Source organism: Haliaeetus albicilla, chromosome 13 (genome assembly GCF_947461875.1).
Source record: "Haliaeetus albicilla chromosome 13, bHalAlb1.1, whole genome shotgun sequence".
NCBI lineage: Eukaryota > Metazoa > Chordata > Aves > Accipitriformes > Accipitridae > Haliaeetus > Haliaeetus albicilla.
In genome coordinates, this window is record NC_091495.1 from 27,448,238 (window position 1) to 27,467,420 (window position 19,183).

Genomic DNA, 19,183 nt, shown 5'->3' on the forward strand with positions numbered 1-19,183 from the left:
TGCACTTCCATACATCCACCAGCTCTTTTATAAAAAACACTGAATAAGTTCCTGAACCTACTAGAAGTTTTGACATTCTTTTCCTATCCTAGGAAACAACACAACTGTAGTTTAGGAATTCCGTCAAATGTAAATGGTCCTCTACCTAAGTTGATCAAATTTGTTGCCAGAGCATATGTCCGTGGCTGATTTGCCTCACTGAGGTTTCTGAGAGATGCTTGAATGTGGCCAAGGACAGAATTTACATATTTTCAACTTGGATCTTCATGTTTGGTGTCTGCAATACCATTGAAGAACATGTGCTTAAATCACAGAGGCATTGTTACATGACAAATATTATTATTGACTGTTGTTTTGAATGAGCATGTAAAGGCTTCATGTAAGATCACTGTACTGGTGTTAGTACAAAAATATCACCCCTCCCTCAGGGAGCTTATATTTAGGAATCAGGAAATTATATGTTAAGAAGTGCCTTTTTAAATTGCTGAATTGTCAAGTTCCAGAAGTTTGTGTCCCAGTTTCCCCAATATTTATTTATTTTCAGGCATTTACATTCTCACTAAGTTTTCCAAGTACAATATGAAAGATGAGATCTCCAAATTAATTCAAAAGATGAAGCCTGGGAAGCAAGGATTAAATAGGATTGTTGAAAACAAGTCTGTTCATACAGCTAACTGAACATAAAACCCTTTGATCAAAGCAAAGAATAAAGTAGGAGCATCTGTATCTCTAGTCATGATTCTAAGGCACTAAGGTACTAAAGGTGTGTTTAAAAAAAGAAATCAGGCTTTTGTTCCAACAAAATGCTGGTTTAATCCGTTTCCTATCAAAAGATAGAGTTTGCAATAGTTTATTTTAGAAATTGTCTGTTCATTCCTCATCTTCTTTTTACTGTTTTGCCACTAGAACTGCCTTTGAAGCAAACTACAGAAAGTCAGCCAGAGCTCAGTCGTATTTCACCCACCTACTCTTTCAGCCCAACGTTAGTATAACCAGTGCCTACAAAAGCCAGTGGCAGTAATTAGCAGCCAACTGGGACACAATGCTGATTCTTCCCATAGGTGGCTGGCTGATTAACAGTTCCTTCCTTCTGGCAAGACATTTGGTAGTGACATAAACCCTGGATTGGTTCCTGAAATCCAACAGTCAGTCTAACACTCTTGTGTTCCCTTTCAGAGGATCTTACCCTCTTGGGATGTGTTTCCAAACAGCTAAGGACAGAGGGCTTTTATTTTTTTTTCTAGTGCCAAAAATGACACTAAAAACCAAGGCAACTGCTTCTAATTTCTGGTCTGTCATGTTCATTAACAAAGGCATGATCTCTTCAGCTTCTCAGCATTTCTTACATGACTTCTGAGGCTCCTTCCATCTTTCAACATTGTAATTTTTTTCCATCAAAGGGCGGTCCCACAGACAGTGACAAATGGACTGTGATCATTTTTCCATGACCACTTACTCTCCCAGTTGCTTCAGGACTGCCTCAGTGTGCTCTGGTCACGACTTGGCAGCAGTCAGCTGGAGCTCACTTGGGTTGCAAAAGTCACAGAAAAGATAGTGCTGTTCTTATAAATAGGCGTGAGTTCAGGGCTGTATGTGGAGTCCTTGCTTGTTCAGGGGATCCTTAATAGGGAAATCTGTATCAGTTTGGTCCAAGTTCATATTTGGAGGCAACGGAGGAGTTGGAGTGTGGCAATCTCCTGGGAGTCTGGCTTTGTGCTCCTCTGAGGGGAGCAGAATCTCATTCCTTTCAGACCCAGCCATCTAAGAGGAAATGTAAATCTTCTGGCAGACATTTTAAGCAGAAACACTTTTTTGCCGAGGGAAGGGAGTCCACTCTCATTACTGTTTCAGGCTGTAGCCGCTACATTTAAGTGCCTGGCTAGCAGTGTTCCCCCTTTCTGGACGAACAGCTTCCCTGGGACTTTCGTTAAAACTAGTTATTACTGTTATGATTTCTTTTTTTTGAGATGGTGTCATTCCTATGTCAGTCGCTATTTGGTCTCTGCTGAATGATAAACAGAAGTAAGAAAAGTCTCGCTCTGGGTTAGCAATCTAAAATAAACATATAGAAGATGGAATATGCTGAGAGGAACAGCAGTAATTTAAAACATAAGACTAGATGAGACAAATAATTTTCCAAACACCTTTTCCTGCAGTGATTTTGGGGAGACTAGTTCAAAAATTTTTTCTAAATATCTATTGAAACCAGTCATCACTTTATCTGATCTTGAATCTCTGAATTCTCTTCACTGAGGTTGCTGTAAGGTCTTGTGTGTTTCAGCCTGTCAGGGAGGTTTCTAATATCAGTACTACATAAGGGAATAGTCTTGATTTTGGATGCCTTTTCTTGATCTGTTTATCACTCACTTTCTTCTACTCTGCAGGATATTTGGTCTTTTTAAATCCCATGAATTAGGTAATTTACGTGAAATATCACAGATTTTAATTGAGATCCCATTTCAGTCAGAAAAAAAAAGATATTGCACCTTTAAACAGCAGAGGTTTCTGGACTAACTGGGATTTGATTTCCTGGGTTCAAAAATTCCTCCTGTTGAAGGTCTTCCACTTTGGACAAAATAACACCTTCATCAGAACAAGAATGACATTTTATCCTAGGTGTCAGAGCACTCCCTATGGGGTAAGGGGACCCCACAATTCTGTCAGTGCTTCAGGCAATGGGTGAGGTTCAGGTGAGTCCAGGATACAGGCAGTCCACTGTATTTTTTTTTCCTAGATTCCTGCTCCAAATCAAGTAGAAATAGGAGCTTGGATCTTTGTCTTCCCAAGTGTATATGGTAATTAATGAGCTATGAATTTTAAAGAAAAAGAAAGTGAGTGGAAATACCTTCTTCTTATCAGTTCTGTGGATGTAAGCTTACCATTTACCTTTAAAGGCCCAAACCAGGACATCAACAGTATATGGGCTGATTATAATTTCAACCTTTACTGGTGTGCTGTATATTTTTCTCCCTCCATTTCACTGTTTTCTCTCCTGCTAGACTCTCAGCTTTTTGGGGTGAGTACTCTGTTTGCTCTGTACAGTCTAAAAACCTGCAAAACAGTGTAGCTGTGATTCTGATACTGCCAGATTTATAAATAATAGCAACAGTAAAGTCTACAAACATTCAGAGTCTCACCAACATGGAGGAAGAAAACAAGATGGAAAAGGACTCTTTATCAGCAAATTTGTGAGTAACCTGAAGTAGCACACAGTTTAATAGGCCATCTTCAAGTAATTTCAGCAAAAGCTTTTGTCATCTCCAAACTCATTCCCTGTTGAAGACATCACCCAAAACTAGTCCGGAGGAACCTTTTTCATTCTGGAAAAACAAGTTTTTTCAACAGTGGTTCCTATGATGCTCCTTCATATCAATGCATCCTGTGACTTTCTCTTCAGATTCTGAATATACTTTCTTCATACTCCAAATCTGTGGCTCCTAATGCCATCCTGATTATACTCTATACTTTCTTTATGATGTTGGGCAGTTTGTTGTCTTTTTGTTTTATTTACCTTAGCTGAAAAATTGTGCTAATAAATCTTACCTTTCTTACAGTATATTTTTTCTGAGATCAATTACTGTCCATAAAATGCTTGGAAATCACTAGAATGAAGTACTACATATACAGTAGGTGTAAATGCTTGGTAAAACAAAAGATTAACTTCATTGCTATGTCCGTTGTCACAGTTTTCTGATAATTCCAATCAGAGGAGAGGAATAATGAGAGGTTTTGTAAAACAGACTTGTGCACAGTGGGCCCTGAAGTAAGATCATGGTTTTACTTTATATGGGTCAAGAATGGCTTTAAAAAAGTCTGGAAAAAAAGTTAATCTAGTAGTCCAGATTTTAATCTGATAATCTGCCGCATCATTAAATCTATGAACTAAACAGTCTCCTTAGCCTGTCTGCTTGCTGGGAGGAACAGCGTATTCTGTGATCCATTTCACTGCAATTACTTTTTGTGGTGAAGTGTACATGTATCTGCACTGGACAAAAACAGGTCTTAATAGAAAAAGCAATATCGTATGCATATATGTATGCACATAGGTATGTGCATGGAACACACAGGGACAGTTTTAAAGATATTAAACCTTTTTAGTGAGCAATATATTGCACATACAGTACATGGTGGTTGTTGTTGTCTTTTTGGTTTTGTTGTCTATTTGTTTTGTGATCTTTGGTAAGTAATGTACAGCCCTGTTTCATATCTCCCTCCATAAAATAGATATAGAGATGCCCACTATACAACTAACATTAAAAAGATGAATTTGTCTCAGTATGAAACTTACTGCAACAACTCACATAGTTGTTTTATCCCATGCCACATTGTGGAAGTGCATCTTTTACTCTAGTCTTGTTATTTAAATGAAGAAAGATGGCTTTCCTGTCAGCTGCCTCTAAACCTTTAGACACTCTTTGCAAGCCAAATTTTATTTTTAATTTTATTTTTCAAAGATTGATTGATTGATTGATTTAGGACCCTGAGGCAAGGTCATCAGGTATTATGACTTCATTCTAATTTCTTTTTGACAGTGTAATTCTTCAAAGTTTGGGGCTTTGGCTGAATTCATAGGAAGCACCGTAGATTGAGAAAGACAAAATCAGGCTCTTCAGTGCTTAAATCAATTCCAGTCCTTAACTAATATCCCCTGAGGTCTATTAAAGCAAGAATGAGCTCATCTGAATAGCAAGGAAGTCTATAACTTTTGAGACTGTAAAACTGCATACTGAATGCTTTGGATTGAAAAAATTGCTACGGTAAGCAACGTGTCGTATCAATTTCTTGCCAGTAATTTAATTAATATTACAACAATGCAGTAACTAAAGCTGTAGTTATAATTTTTGCATCTGTGAGCTTTATTTTTAGACATGAATAGGAACTTTGTGTTGTGTAAAAGGCAGCAGGCTTGAAAAGGCTGAATTTACTCCAGCCATGTGAGTTACAGCAAAGAACTGTGTAATTTGTTGACCCATTGCAGGATGTCCTGTTATTTTCCACAGGATTGGAATTCATTGAGGTGAATTTTATGAAAGATGTTGATTACACTGCAAACAGTGATTTGAATTGGGGAGCGTGGTAAAACAGTGTATCACAACTCTGCCCAAGATTGACCTGCCCTGACCACAATCATTAAGAAAAATACATTGCTGCATCATGTTGCCTTAGAAAAGATAAGGCATGAATCTTTGTCTTATTGCTGACAAGTGTTGGATATAAACTAAAGTTTCTGCAGTTCCTTTGACAGTATCTAGACAACCAAATTTTTACTCTCAAAGTATTTATAGAGTACAACTTTACGTTAAGTTTGCATCATTCCTGTGCACAAAAGAAGTCCTTCTGAGCTTTGAAAGCTTTTGATTTAGTTCCAGCTACTGCCTAATAATACAGTAGTTTGAATCTATAGATATTTGGTATAGGGGAGAAAGTACTGTGAGTTCAGTTACTAGTATATTGTATTTGGTTAATGAAGGTGGAGATGCATACAAAGTGAGCTGCTTCTCCCCTATCCCAAACCCTCACCTGGAAAAGAAATTTTAAAAAGGAGGGGTTGAGATAGCATGCTTTTCAGAGGGGTGACACATCCATCTGACTGGGAAAAATACTTTAGGAGAACAGTATGTCTTGTTTTAAGTGATGAGTAAAGTACTTGGTGGAGAATACTTATCAGAAGACAGAGAAATAGATTACTAGTAGTGTAAACTGTTTTGGAAAATTGGAAATCCAATACAGTTTAGGTATCACCAAATGATGTTGTTCCAGCAGCTCCCATAAACAGCTGCTTCCAAGTGAGTCAAGATGTCTTTCAGTACACATTTTGTGATCTAGGCTACCTCTCCTTGCTTTGAATCACCTTGGCCTATCACCATTGACTGCTGAGGCACGTAAAAACTTGTAACAATGGCAGTCGACAGGAACCAGCTGCATGATAGCTATTCAAACAGTAAATAAAGGCCCTGAGAAATATTCAAGGGTCTTACAACAGTTTCCATGACATTATGACGTTTTAGAGAATGTCTCTGGGATGTGGCCATTTTCCTATTTTTTGTGTCAATGACTAAAGTGTCTGTATTATTGAATCAGTATAATAGAGTACTAGAAAGGTACTGGAAACTGTTTCAAACACTCATTTGCCTTATGGAGTGTTTCTAGCTGCTTCCCTTGAAGACTGGAAGAACCTGTACTGGTTTAAATTGGTGTTAGAGGATAGCCAATAATAATTCTCCAAAGTAGTTCTTGAAATGACTAAAACACTGTACAACATCTTTTAAAGGTAGTTGCATACCTCTCCTTTGATTACATGAAACTAATATTCAGCTAGAGGACGATCAAATTTGTTGGCAAAATTCTAGAGGAGGAAACTCCAGATACTGTGCTCTCTTAAGAGCTGCAGTTGTACAGAATGAATTCAACCATTTTTTTATTCATGCCTTTAAAAAACTTGGAGACTGGTCAGTGTGGATTTGATCATTGACACTGACTATTCAAGCAATATGCTAGTGAGTTAGGCAGTCAATTTTTATCAGTAGTCTAGGAATTGCCACTTTCACTTTTGAGATCTGTCAAGTATTTTAAGGTATAGAGTAGATTGATCAACTGTGTATGACCTTAACCATGTTGCATGCGCTTTTCTAAACCCTAAACTACCTGTATTTCATATCCATTTGTTCAGAAAACATATGCTGCAGTAAACATTGTTATTTTACATTGCAGTATACATTAAAAAAACATAATTACTATAGCGACCATTTTATCATGTGATATATCATGCATTAAGATATTGTTTTGATATTAGTGTTCAAAATAAATATCTAACTTCTTGTCAGTATATCTTCAGTTAGAACCAATAATTCAATGAGCACAAATTCTTCAAATCACTGAAGCATAAATTGAACTTTGATACACAAAGAACTACCTCTACTTAGTGAAGTGTATAGTCATTTGCATAAATATTTTTAATGGAATTTATGCATGCATTTAAACTTAAGTACATATTTCAATGCACTGATGAATTCAGATTGAATTATGCATTGTGAATACCTAAATATTCTGAGGATTTCAGACCTATATGTCTCTTTTGAGCCACTAAATGTCCTCAGTGGCACCCTGTGTCTCCACAGGTTGCAGAATTAAGAAATAAAGCAGATTTGCCTTATAGCTGTCAGTTTGTTTAGTAAGATAGACCTTGAGACTGCCTTAACAAATGTGTAACATCTAAGTCTGAAATACCAGCCTCACAGTTGCTAGGGATTAGGCTGAACAGTATCCTTCCTCAGGTAACCAAATTACCCACAGGGTTTTTTTGGACTGATGCTGGAAATTACAATGAAATTACAAACGTGCCAAGAATTTTTGGGTGGTCTGGCATAAAGCCCTATTTCTCTAATGCTAAGCTGTAAGTACTTTCCTTTGCTTTTCCTCCCTTCCTCCCATCCTCTGGCTTTTATGAGTTGATAAGTAGTGAACTTCTATTTATTGCTCTTCCCATGGTCCAATCAATTTTTATTTCAGCTTGTAACCAATGCAGCTGCAATGGGAATTTTGCAGTCAGATCTATGCTCCTGAAATTAGGAGGTTTTTAAAGGCAGTGCTGTCACAGGCACAAAACTTGGCCCTGTTGCTCATGGAATAAACCACAACTTCCATTGTCTTGACTGAGAGCAGGCATTGGGGTCTTGGACCTGCAAAGTGCTGATCATCCCCAATGGCCCAAGCTGTGTGTGGCACAAGGATTTTGTAAAACAGTACAAGATAAAGGGCAATGAAGAGAACTAGGATAGCCCTTGTGGAATTATGACTCCCTTTTCACCAAAAGGAGTAGTATTTAAGGGACCTAGTTTAAAAATAAATATAGAACTTGTTTTGGTCAGCAACCAGAATGACCAACACTTAATTGAAAGGACTTCAGAATGTGTTAAATACATGTGCCTTTCATTTGAAGAGTCTGCAGGTCCAGGCAAGATGCTGTGATGAAGTTTAGCTGCCTAGCCCTGTGTATTGTTTATATTTTGACAGATCTCTTTAGATACTTTCGCTTTCTTGCTAAATAGCCTAGCATCCTTGTATGCTGCTTTTTGAGAGAGGAGATACTGTCTGTAATGTTATTTGCTTAGGTTTTTATCACACAGAGTGCATGTAAAACAGAAAAGCTTTAATAATAACACTTGATCTGTGAGCATTATTGGTCTTTATTAAGTTCAGTTGGGCTGTGATGTTCGAGAATAATGAAAGCTTTGAGCTTTTTTGGTGTCTTTTCTCTTACTACAGGAATTTATGCATATGCACTCTAAATATATACACACTCTAAAGATTGTTCTGACAACACACTTAAACATTAAATCACCATAATCATCAGTTATATATAATGCTTACCAAACAGTTTCAGAGTGTGTCCATAATAACCCTGTTTCTACAGTACCCAGCATTTTCATGAATGAATTGGAAGTAATTGCAAAATCATTGCCAGTAAAATTCGTGGATGACAAAGACCGAGAGAATAATAAACATTTATGAGGACAGGTAAATAATACAGAGTAACTGGAATTGCTTGGTCAATTAGACCTATTGAAATAAAATGTGCCACTACTGCAGAGGTAGAACACATGTTCCACATCTGAAATGGAGATCTACAGCTATGATTTATTTCACCAAATCTCAGACAGCTACAGTGTAAATGTTGGCATCTGAGCTAGTTACTCTAGAGTTCCTTTATGGAGAAAATGGAGAAAAATGGACACATTTTGACTGTTATTCATCTGACATATTTTAGAAGCCCGCTTTAGGATAATACAAATTACACCGTGATAGTGCCTCTTTTTCTCTGTCAAATAGAAGGGTAGCCCAAATGTCACTATTTGGTCAGATGAATGTCAGCATGGGTATCTGAATAGAAATGGAGAACACTGTGTTCTCCTCTGGAAAAGAAGGCTAATGTGACCCTTGAATCTACAAGCAGGGGAGTCAGTAGGAAGAGGGGTGTCAATTTGCTTCCCTATAAAACATTTATGAGATTGCCTCTGTAACATACAATATAGATGCAGTGATCTTTGAAAAGGCTGTTTGAAAATGTGTATGTCTAAAAAAATCACAGAAATTAATAGCTGAGGTGGGATTGCAGTGGGTAAGAATGGAGCATGATTCTGACAGAAATGCAATTGCTATTTTTGGTGTGCAGAATTGTGAGCCTGACAGATACTGGACTTGCAACTGGAGAGGTTGAGAACTGTTGGTCTGTTTGCTCCTCTCTCACTTTATAGTTTAAGACTTCATTAAATCTAAGATGTTGTTGGGGTAAACTTATCTTGATCCCATTTAATTTTGTTAAATTAAACTGACTTCTTAAAATGGACTTGCTGATCTTAATTTTCTCTTTATTAAAAGCATCTCATTTTAATAAATTTCCCACAGTTGGTTTTGATGTCTCTCTTTAAATTTCCAAGTAAATATTGTAATGTTGTAACTAAATTGGATAATGTTAAGGGAAGGCTATTCATACTACCATGTGAAGGTGCTTGGGGTTTTGCCCTAATAGTACACAGTGTCTGGGGAAACCTTCATCTTGATTTGAACGCCTAAGTAGAGCATTTAAACATGAATGGTGTGAACAACGGTTAAATTTTCCAATACCTATACAATTTAGAGTATTACTAGCCTGTGCAGTTCTTATGCACTTCCAGACAGCAGAGTCAGTAATCCATGAAGAGCTGATATCGATTATGTGAGGTAATGCAGCCTGCCTAATACTGAGCAATGTACTGCACAGCTGCAATATGGCATCCAACTGCAATGTGTCTTATTTTTTTTTCAGAATTCAAAAATAAAAAGTACAAATTCAATTTGTTCAGAAGTCAGGTTCACCCCCTCCCAATAGCCTCACAGGGAATACAACATTGTTTTTGTCTGCAGGCAGAATAGCTTTGGAATTGCCATGTGTCCCATCCACCCTCTTCAGAGCCTTATGACAGAAAACACAAGGTCTTCTGACAGCTCAGGTTCTGATGAGGACAACCTTATGCAGGTTGGAAAGGACAGTTGAATTGGCATTTATGGAGCTGACATTATTTTTCATGGGGCAGGACAGGGGAGCTTTCGAAACTTCAGAAATCACATGTAAATCTTGAATCATGACAGGACTCTATGCACAGATCATTTCATGTACTCGTAGTTCTTAACAAAGTACATTCACAAGAGTGAAGGTCAGTGAAATCCTCAAATGAAGCTGCAAACTTATATAAACCACAGCCCTTATAAGAGATGAGGGAGGGGTCTTTGATTCTGAGTTTAAACTTCATCCAGTATATAAATATAAATTCAGCTCAGGTTCCAGTGTGGAGTCAAACTCTAGTACCTCAGTTTGCTTCACAAGAGCCTGTGCTTCCCACTGAGTATACATTTCTCTTCAGCTATACAGTCCTCTATCACAAACTGCTGTCCCCTCACAAAACTATGGCTTCAACTTGAGCAGAAATTATCTGCAGAAATGAGAAAGACTGAAAACATTTTATAAGAGATGACCTCAGATATTTTGGGAAACCGCTCGACTGTGCTTTCTCTTGCTGTGCCTGTACCTGCATGCCCCTGTGATTGCCCGGCAGGCCCTCATACCCTGTTTGCCATGAAGCACTGAAGTCACAAATTCAGTTTAGCTGCAGTATAGCAGCTTCCATATCACATTTTCTCACTGACATTTTTAAATAGAATCAGAAATAGAAAATCGTTATGTATGCTTTCAGAGCGTAATGTATCAGAGATCTGTTTTAAAATGTCGTGTCCTAATTTAAATATGTCTGGGTTCTTCTGACACCTTCTTCAAACAAAACTCAAGAAAACTACTCTACGTTGCCACTTAAATTTTTAGAAATTAAGCAAATCATAAGCTATGGTCAGCAATTTATATGAAATGTTCAGATATTTGAGGTATCTGTAGCTTTTAAATTGTTAAACTATTACAGTCCAGAAAACTTCCTTTTTAAAGATATTTTTAAAGCTTCCACAAACAGACAACAAAAACAGAATTATATGCTGCTGTCTCACAGGATTATCATTATATAGTCATAGATTTTGTGTCCGGAAGGAACTATTATGATTATTTAGTGTGATTTTTCTGTCTTGCAAAAATATCATACCCAATAATATTTCACATTAAACTCCTGATTTGTGTTGGAACTATGGTTTATAGGCTTTTACCATTGTAAAACTGATATTTGCTGGTGCGTACATTAGACTCTTGTATACCACTTATGTATTTAGAAGAGAAGATACTGGTCATGGAAAACTTTATACCTTGGTTTTTTTACTCCTCTCAGGGCAGCCTGGCACTCCAATACTCCCTACAAAGCTTTGCTCATTTCTGCCTATGTGGCACTGGATACCTGAACACTGGAAATAGGCACATAATGAAGATGCCCTTGGACCTACTTCTTGTAGGAGGAGGGCTGGGAAAGAGAAAAAGAGGTGTAGGACTTACTGTTCGGAGTTTCCTGTCTCCACTTCTCCCTTCTGTGGAGGGAGGTGCAGAGTGCTTCATGGTTCCTGTCCATGGCAAATCTCTGGCTTGTTTCTCTGCCTCCATCTCCAAGAAGGAGAAAGATGAACTTTGCTGAGAGGATGGAAAATCCATGTCCTATTTCTATCCTGTAGCCAAAGTGTGAAAGGAGGACTAGCCCTTAATCAACCTTTTCAATGTTCAGGAGGTTTTCAGAGGTGCAGTGCATTACAGATGAGCAATGTTGGGACTGTGGGAGTGCATTTGGGCAGAGGGGGCAATGACGCTGACTGGTTGGCATATGCTTGCTTTGGTAAGAGAGATACCTTCTCTTAGAGGACATGCTGTCCATGTCGGAATCTTTTGATGCTCAGGATTTTAAATGTTGGGATAGCAAAGAACAGTGACTGCTAACATTGCATGTAAAAGCCGTGGCGCTTGAAATGACTATATAGGGAGCGCTTTTAGGAGGTATCATAAACAGAAGAGTAGTCAGGGCAGGAGGAGTGGTGTAAAGGAACAGGAAGGAAAGAGAAACATGTATCTGTACTTTGAAGATTATACTCCTTTCTAAGGAAAGTTCAGTTAAGGATGGGATGTGTTCAGGGCACTAGAATAGCAGAAAAGAGTGGGAGAGAGCCAATTCTTATAAACAACGTGGGAGCAAGGGAATAGGAGGGAAAGGAACAGGTGAACATTTTCAAATGCTTATTTCTGTGGTGGCTGATGTCTGTAATTGTTTCAGGAGACTGTGCTTCCGTAATAAATCTTCCTATCACTTAAAGCCAGAACTCCAAAGCATTTTACATTCAATTACTATGCAAACAGATTATAATCCTCATCAGATACCCTCTGGTTTTCTTATTTCTCTCTCTTTTGTTATAGATTTGTTACAAATGGTTATAGCTTCATTTTTGCAAGTGTCGCTAATGGAATGTAAACTGTGGAAAACTGTGTAATATTTAAAACAAATATTGACATTTAGTGGTGTATTGTGTACCACAGACTACTTTTATAAGCATTTATAGGATGCACTGGGCAGAGCTGATCATGTCCATACTCAGGCTCCTGAAACAGATTGCAATGAGTATCTTCAAATTTAAAAGTCTGGAGAATAATTGGATATAAAAGCTGGAAGTATTCTGAAAGAAAAACAGCAGCTAATTTGTTTTGATCTACAAGCTGTAGAAATTATGATGTTCAAGCAAATATTAAAAAAAAAAATCTTGTTCTTTAATCCATTATACAGCAAAATTATTGTGAAATTTAGGGGAAGAAAGATGGTTCTTTATGGCAGGAAAATGTTGCTTTACAGAATATTTTGCATTTGCCCATTTTGAAGAGCCAAATAGATTTCAAGAGTAGAATTTTGTCTGGTTGAATTATGTAGGTGAGCCTTTGTGTTTTATGTACCCTATCTAAATTAAAGAAGATATGAAGGTACACAGTGTCCTTCCTTCAAGAGGTGTCAGGTGTGAAGAGTTTAGCTTATAGCTTGTTTTACTAGAAGAACCAAATGTAACTGGAAATTGTTCCATCTAAAGGATTAGAAGCAGTCTAAGCAGTCAGGGATAGGTAGTCCAAGGGATAGGTATTCCATGGAGATTTCCAGAAAGCTTCAGTGTTAAATGACAAATCCCCAGGTGTGTTTTATCAAGAAAGCTGTAGCAGCACCTGCCATGGTATTGGAAGAATGGAGAAATGGAATTGAAATGTTGCTGTTGCAACTTAACTCACCTTTTAATGAAAAGTTTCCCCTGCACATGCTTGGAGTAAGTGGAAAGCAGGTGCTGGAACCATCTTCCATCTGAAATAATTGCTCAAAATAAGTCACAGGATCAATTTTGTCTTTCCTTGCACCCTAGATTGTGGGTTCATCTAGCACATCCAGTGATGCTTCTGCCTCCAATGGGTTGTACCTATGTTATTAAGAGTATCGCAAGGTTGTGTTCTTGTCATGGAAAAGGGTGAGTTGCAGCTGTCTTTTCTGCTTTCCCCATGAGCCTTCCAAGACTTGTACTCTCATTTTTCTTCAGCACACTTCTGTGTGTGAAAGCTGAATTGTAAAGCATGCCAGTTTCAGCCACCATAAGGTTGTCATGCATTTTTGTGACTAGATTATCTAGTCTAATTATTTTTAGACCAAGACACAAATTGTTCTGAAGAACAAACTCTTATGTTTAGCATCAATGTGAGAAATAAGGAAAATAATTAGGCACAACTCACTAACTCTTCCTTCTTTTTCAAAAGCCTCTTCCTTTTCTTCAGCTAGGGTTCTCCTTTTCTACAGATGAAAAAAGCCTGTCCTCCTTTATTGTTGGCAGCCCTGCACACCTGAAGGTTTAACTGGGAACATGTTCTGAAAAGAGATGCTTTGAATGCATATTACTCTGTGGAAAGCTAAATGAAATGTCCCATACCTGTTACTGCCATGCTCTTAGATTAAATTAAACAGTTCAGCGTAACTATTAATCACTTCAATTATTTCAATAATTCCAACTCCAAGGCAGCTTTGTATTTTTAGGTGGCTTAGGCATATCACATGGCCATGACTTTCAAGGCATTGTCCAAGGGAGAGAAACAACTTGCTTGGAAACAGCTTATTAGGCGGGAAGGCAGAAGTGTTCTCAGTGAGAAGCCCTCCTGGTTGTTTTGCAGCCCCTGCTTAGCTGCCTGTTTGAAAGCAGGCTCTGGGCCTTGAACTGGAGTGTTTAGGAAAGGACAGGACTTCTTTGGTGTATGGCAATCTGGTGAAGAACAGTAGAGGTGTAAAAGGCCCAGTTAGCCAGCTCTTTGCTTGTTCTTACGTCAGCCAATCCTCAAAATGCCTCATCTTAAGAACACAGAAAACTTCTCATTGAAACCTGTGACTTAAATCCTTCCCAGAGCTGGGCATCCTGCCCAGCTCCCTCCATCCTGAAGTGTCTTACAAAAGGGATGAAGACCATGAATCCAGAGAGGGCTGGGAGATTTTTGGTCCAATAGACACTCCCTATTGTCTACTTGGATATGAAGCCAGTGTTGACTTAACCCTATGCACTAGTGTAAAGGTTAGAGGAAATCCCAACCTTGCACTGTTTTGAGTTGTTAATGAAATGCTAGAAGACAATGGAAAGCAATGCAAAAGACTGCACAAGAAAGAGAAAGATTAATCCTGTGTCAATGAACACTTTAACCTGATTCATCCATCAGTCCCACTGTGTGCAAAGTGAGCCCTAATGATGCATCAGTCATTGGCCTGTAACTTGGTATATAGTTGTGGGGTTTTTTTCTTTCACTTATAAATCTGTCTTAATTCCCATGTTTCTGAGGTTTTAGTTGGAAGGCTTACAGCACGTTACAGAAATACTGAGAATTATGCTTGGGCCAGTGGGAAAAGATATCTTAAAAGAATTTTTCTTTTTCAGTAGCTCCATAAACCTAAAATTTCACAGACATCATCATTAGTATCTTACAGGCCAGATTTATTTATTAGATCAATCAGTGAGCAGTGCTTGATCTACAAAGATGTTTTAGAGAGAGATTGTTACAGGTTAGCAGGCTGTGTTCAGAAATTGATGTAGTCTCATAAAAACTGGTAGAGGTTACATTGAAGCTAACAGATTCAGCCTAAGTCTGTTGCAAAGCTGTAAGAGGGCTGGGTATGTACATTAACTGTACTGATAAAATTTCTACAGTATTAGCTTGTTTGTCCTAACATTCACCTTATGCCTTCTGGTGGCAAATTCAGCTATGCACAAAATTATTTCCAGGTGATCTTTTTGATCAGAGAACTGATTGTAGGGGAAGTAGATGTGCAAAATGCAATGAGCTCAGGCTTCCCTCCTTGTAAGGCCCTACAGAATGGTGGGGCAGCTGAGACCAGTCTTGATTTAATCTTGATTTAAGCATCCCAGGAATACGCAGAGGTCTGCTGTTTGACGGAGCAGATGGAAAGACAAAACTGCAAATTAAATGTGAAAGTGAGTGCTGGTGCTCACTGTAAATATTTTCTCTTCTGACTTTATGGTAAATAAGAAGCAGTGGAATAAAAAAATTATGCAGTTCTAGACAGATACAGATTACAGGCTTTTTAATAGAGGTACTCCTGTGGTGCCCAGTGAGCATCTGTTGGTTACAAAGTGCTTGGTTAGATTTTCACACACTTTCTCTGTTCATCTCCAGGTCTCTACCCCTGCTGAAGGCTGATTTTTTTAGAACTGTTTTTAAAATATTCTTGCAAGAATTTGCACTTACAAAACTCTTTTGTGAGTAGCAGGGCCTTTTATAAGGAGAGGGAGATAATGAACTGCAGCGTCTTAAAGGCCAGATTTTTAAAGGTATTTAAGTGCTTATAGCAATGGAAATTGAATATCTAGATGCTTTTGGAAGTCCCTCAAGATGCTTAACTGTGTCTGTAGATGCTTTAATAAATTTGTTCCAAGTGGTTTGCCTAAGGTGCAGTTAGTCACTGCTAGAGAGTTGAAAAGGGAAACTTTCTCTTACTGCTGTAGCCATTAATCATTTTTTGCCTTCTTTATGACAAAGCGATGGGAAAATATAGCTGTTTATAGAATCTGATGGAATAGGGAAGAAATAGCGATGAATTATAAAAGAAAACAGAAGTTCAGCTTTGTCTGAGTAGTAGACTTGTCCTGTAAGTTCATGCTTACAACTGTGATGGATGAAGGTAGCCTCCCACTGTTTGCAAAGTCTCTATAATCACCACATGGCTAATCAAAATTATTTGCTAAATCCTTTCTACAGTGTGGTTGAGGGTCTGTGAAGTATTAGGTAGCAGGTCTTTGAGAGAATTTGATCTTCTCAATGCATTTTAATAGTAAAAATCACATGCTATTATTTCTCTTTTCTGGTTGATCATAGTTCTTGTTGCAAATGTTTCCAAGTTTGTATTCTTTTTTTTATATCACCTCATTTACTTACAAACACAGGGTGAGTAAGAATGCCAAGTGAAATGATTTTTTGTGTATTTATAAAAAATAGTGATACAATCCCCACAAGTAGCTTTTGTCAGTGTAATCTTTTTGCCCTGTTCTTCATCATTACTGCATATTATCAGTTTACTGTTTTTCTCATCAGATGCTTTTGTTTCCATCAACCAGGATGCTGAGAAATTGGCCGGTGAAGAGCATGCCTGGAAAGAAGTCAAAGATGCTGTAAATGAAGTGAGATATCCAAAATCAAAAGAAGGTATCCTTTCAGTGACAGGCTACAGTCTGTCATGCAGTTGTGAAAACAATCCAGAGAGCTCCTTAGTATGCAGTTCATCTTTTGCTATTTATTTCCTAAAGGTTTACATTTTTATGCTGTTTAAAATGTATTTTTAATTCATCTGATTTTTAAACTGTGTAATATTCTTAATCATATTAATAATAATAGAGTCTCTGATTACTCGGACCGGAACTGCTTCATGGCAAGGATAGTAGGTGCCTAGGATGTGAAGGGATATTTTGGCTCAGATTTAGACTTCTGCCGTCACAGCCCACCACTTCATATAAATCCACTTCTAAATGAAATAAAGCTTAATCTGAAGTGTTGCTAAATTCTTTGTTCCATTACTTCCATTGTGAACATTTCCAGGTTCTCATTCTTTGCACAGCAATGACAATAACAAGGACATAATTACAGTCAGGTTCACTGCAAACATTATAGAATCATTATAATAAGTTATGATAGTATTATATAATAATAATTGATAATTACGCAAATTGAATGAGATTATCTTGCGCTAATAAACACAACTGGAGCCTAATGGCCATCATGTAGATATTCAATCCAATTTAAAAAATTAGTGAACAGCAACAACCAAGAAAAGATGAGCATAAGAGAGGTGGAGATTTTTACTAGAAGACTATGAGTATATTGATCCCGTTCTCATCTTAGTCTATTCATTGAAATTTCACTGACTGTGAATTTAGCCTATTGTAGCAAGATGCCTTACCATTTTCAGAAACATGGGCTTTCTCTGGAGCTAGAGAGAATTAAATCTTCCAGTACTCCTTTTCAGCAGCATAAAAACCAAGTTTGCATAGTGATATTCCAGACTGGAAATAAGTGATCACAATTTTTATTGTAACAAAAAAAACCCCAAACCCCAGCTGAGTTTGTTTCTTTCTAATCCAGAGAGATGAGTTTGTTAGCAAAAGATAAACACTCAACTCATCTAACTTTAATGTTCATATAGTTCCTAGTCTGTCTTAAGTTCCTTTGTAGTCACTGGATTGAGACAGACAATACTGAAATAGATCTTCAGGCATCCAGTTATACTTCAGGGCCCATGTTTTAACCTGAAAGTTAAATTATAGATATGCAACATGCAGTTGCAATCATTTTTACACCAAAAATATGGAGCCAGAATACTGGTCCTATTTAATGTTCCTGTATTTAACTGCAGGAAAAATTACACCTACTGAATTTTGCTGGGGTCTTTAATTAAGATTACTGGTTTAACTGATATTTAAAAATTAATCAAACACATTGTAGTAAAAAGTATCAGGACTGGTTGAAAAAATATGTCCTTGTTGTCTGTTCAGCTTCTGTTCTCAGACGTGGGCTATTTGAAATGTGTCATCTTTCCTTCCATCGCACCACAATACTAGTGCTACTTGGCATGCAATGGTGAGTGTAGCACCTGAAGAGAGGGCTTGATGTTTGTCCACTTGCCAAGAATGAATAGAAAACCTTCCTTGCTGACTGAGGCACATAGTAATTAGTTTCTGCAAATGTAATTTGTTTAGCAAATTAAACCAACAGTTCCTACAGTTGAGAAAGTTAGTGACTTCCAAAATCTGAGCTACTGATTATAACTGATACAGTGTTGTAATGCTAAATCTGCAGTTAGAGAACTTGAAACAGTACGTGTGAGTGAACTGTGTCAGACCCAAATTCCAGTTTAAGCAAACAAATTGAGATACTGAAGCCCAGTGCAAGGGGATTAGTGTGGAGAAAAGGATTCCTCTGCATCTCAGGCCGCACAACAGTAGCAGAGCTGCTTAAGGGCTGCTCCTCTAGTCTTGGGCAGATACAGGACAACCAGGTTCTCTTCTTTCTTGTTGCAGCTGATTGTGGGTTTTCTAGTTTGCAATTTACATACCTGACAGTTTGGTCCCAACAGGTTTTGCAATATAGCACATCTGCTATTAGATGCTAGTGAGTGAACAAAGCAGTATAATAAGAAGTAAAAGCAGACAGACTAATACTATGCATCAGCTAAAATGGTAATCTTTCAAGAATGTCAGTGGTTTGTACTTTCTACAAGAATTGTATCAAGTGGAAATAATATCCCTCATTCTTCTGTTTGTCTGTCCTTAATCAGTTGTAAAGAATACATGGATGTTTGCCAGAGATAAAAAGGTTAAGGTGCAATTTTATAATAACACATTCCTTCCCTTATATGGTTCTTTCAATCCAAGGGCAGGAGAGCAATTCACAAATAATTAGTTTAGCCTTGTAACAGACATGCTATAAATCCTGGCCTGGCCACACAGTGGTCACATTCTTAAATTTAAGTATGTAAATATTCCCATGTTCATGAAGGACTAATTACTTCATCACAGAGTTATCATTGTACACTTAAATCCATTGCTGGATTGAGGTGGATAGTATTCTCAGTAATGTCATGAAGAAAACTGCTGAACTTCCTTGAGCTGATTGTATGAAAAGGACTGTGATACAAACAATGTTATTACTTCTCTTACTATA

General features: G+C 37.7%; 1 protein-coding gene across 6 annotated transcripts in view; it reads left to right on the forward strand.

Moving 5' to 3' along the window:
- SMYD3 (SET and MYND domain containing 3) overlaps window positions 1-19,183 on the forward strand; it is a 430,287-nt gene that overhangs the window by 360,226 nt on the left and 50,878 nt on the right. For all 6 annotated transcript variants that reach the window (XM_069800594.1, XM_069800593.1, XM_069800595.1 and 3 more), the window contains one exon: window positions 16,585-16,672. In XM_069800594.1, the coding sequence (XP_069656695.1) occupies window positions 16,585-16,672 (88 nt within the window). The remainder of the gene's footprint in view (window positions 1-16,584; window positions 16,673-19,183) is intronic.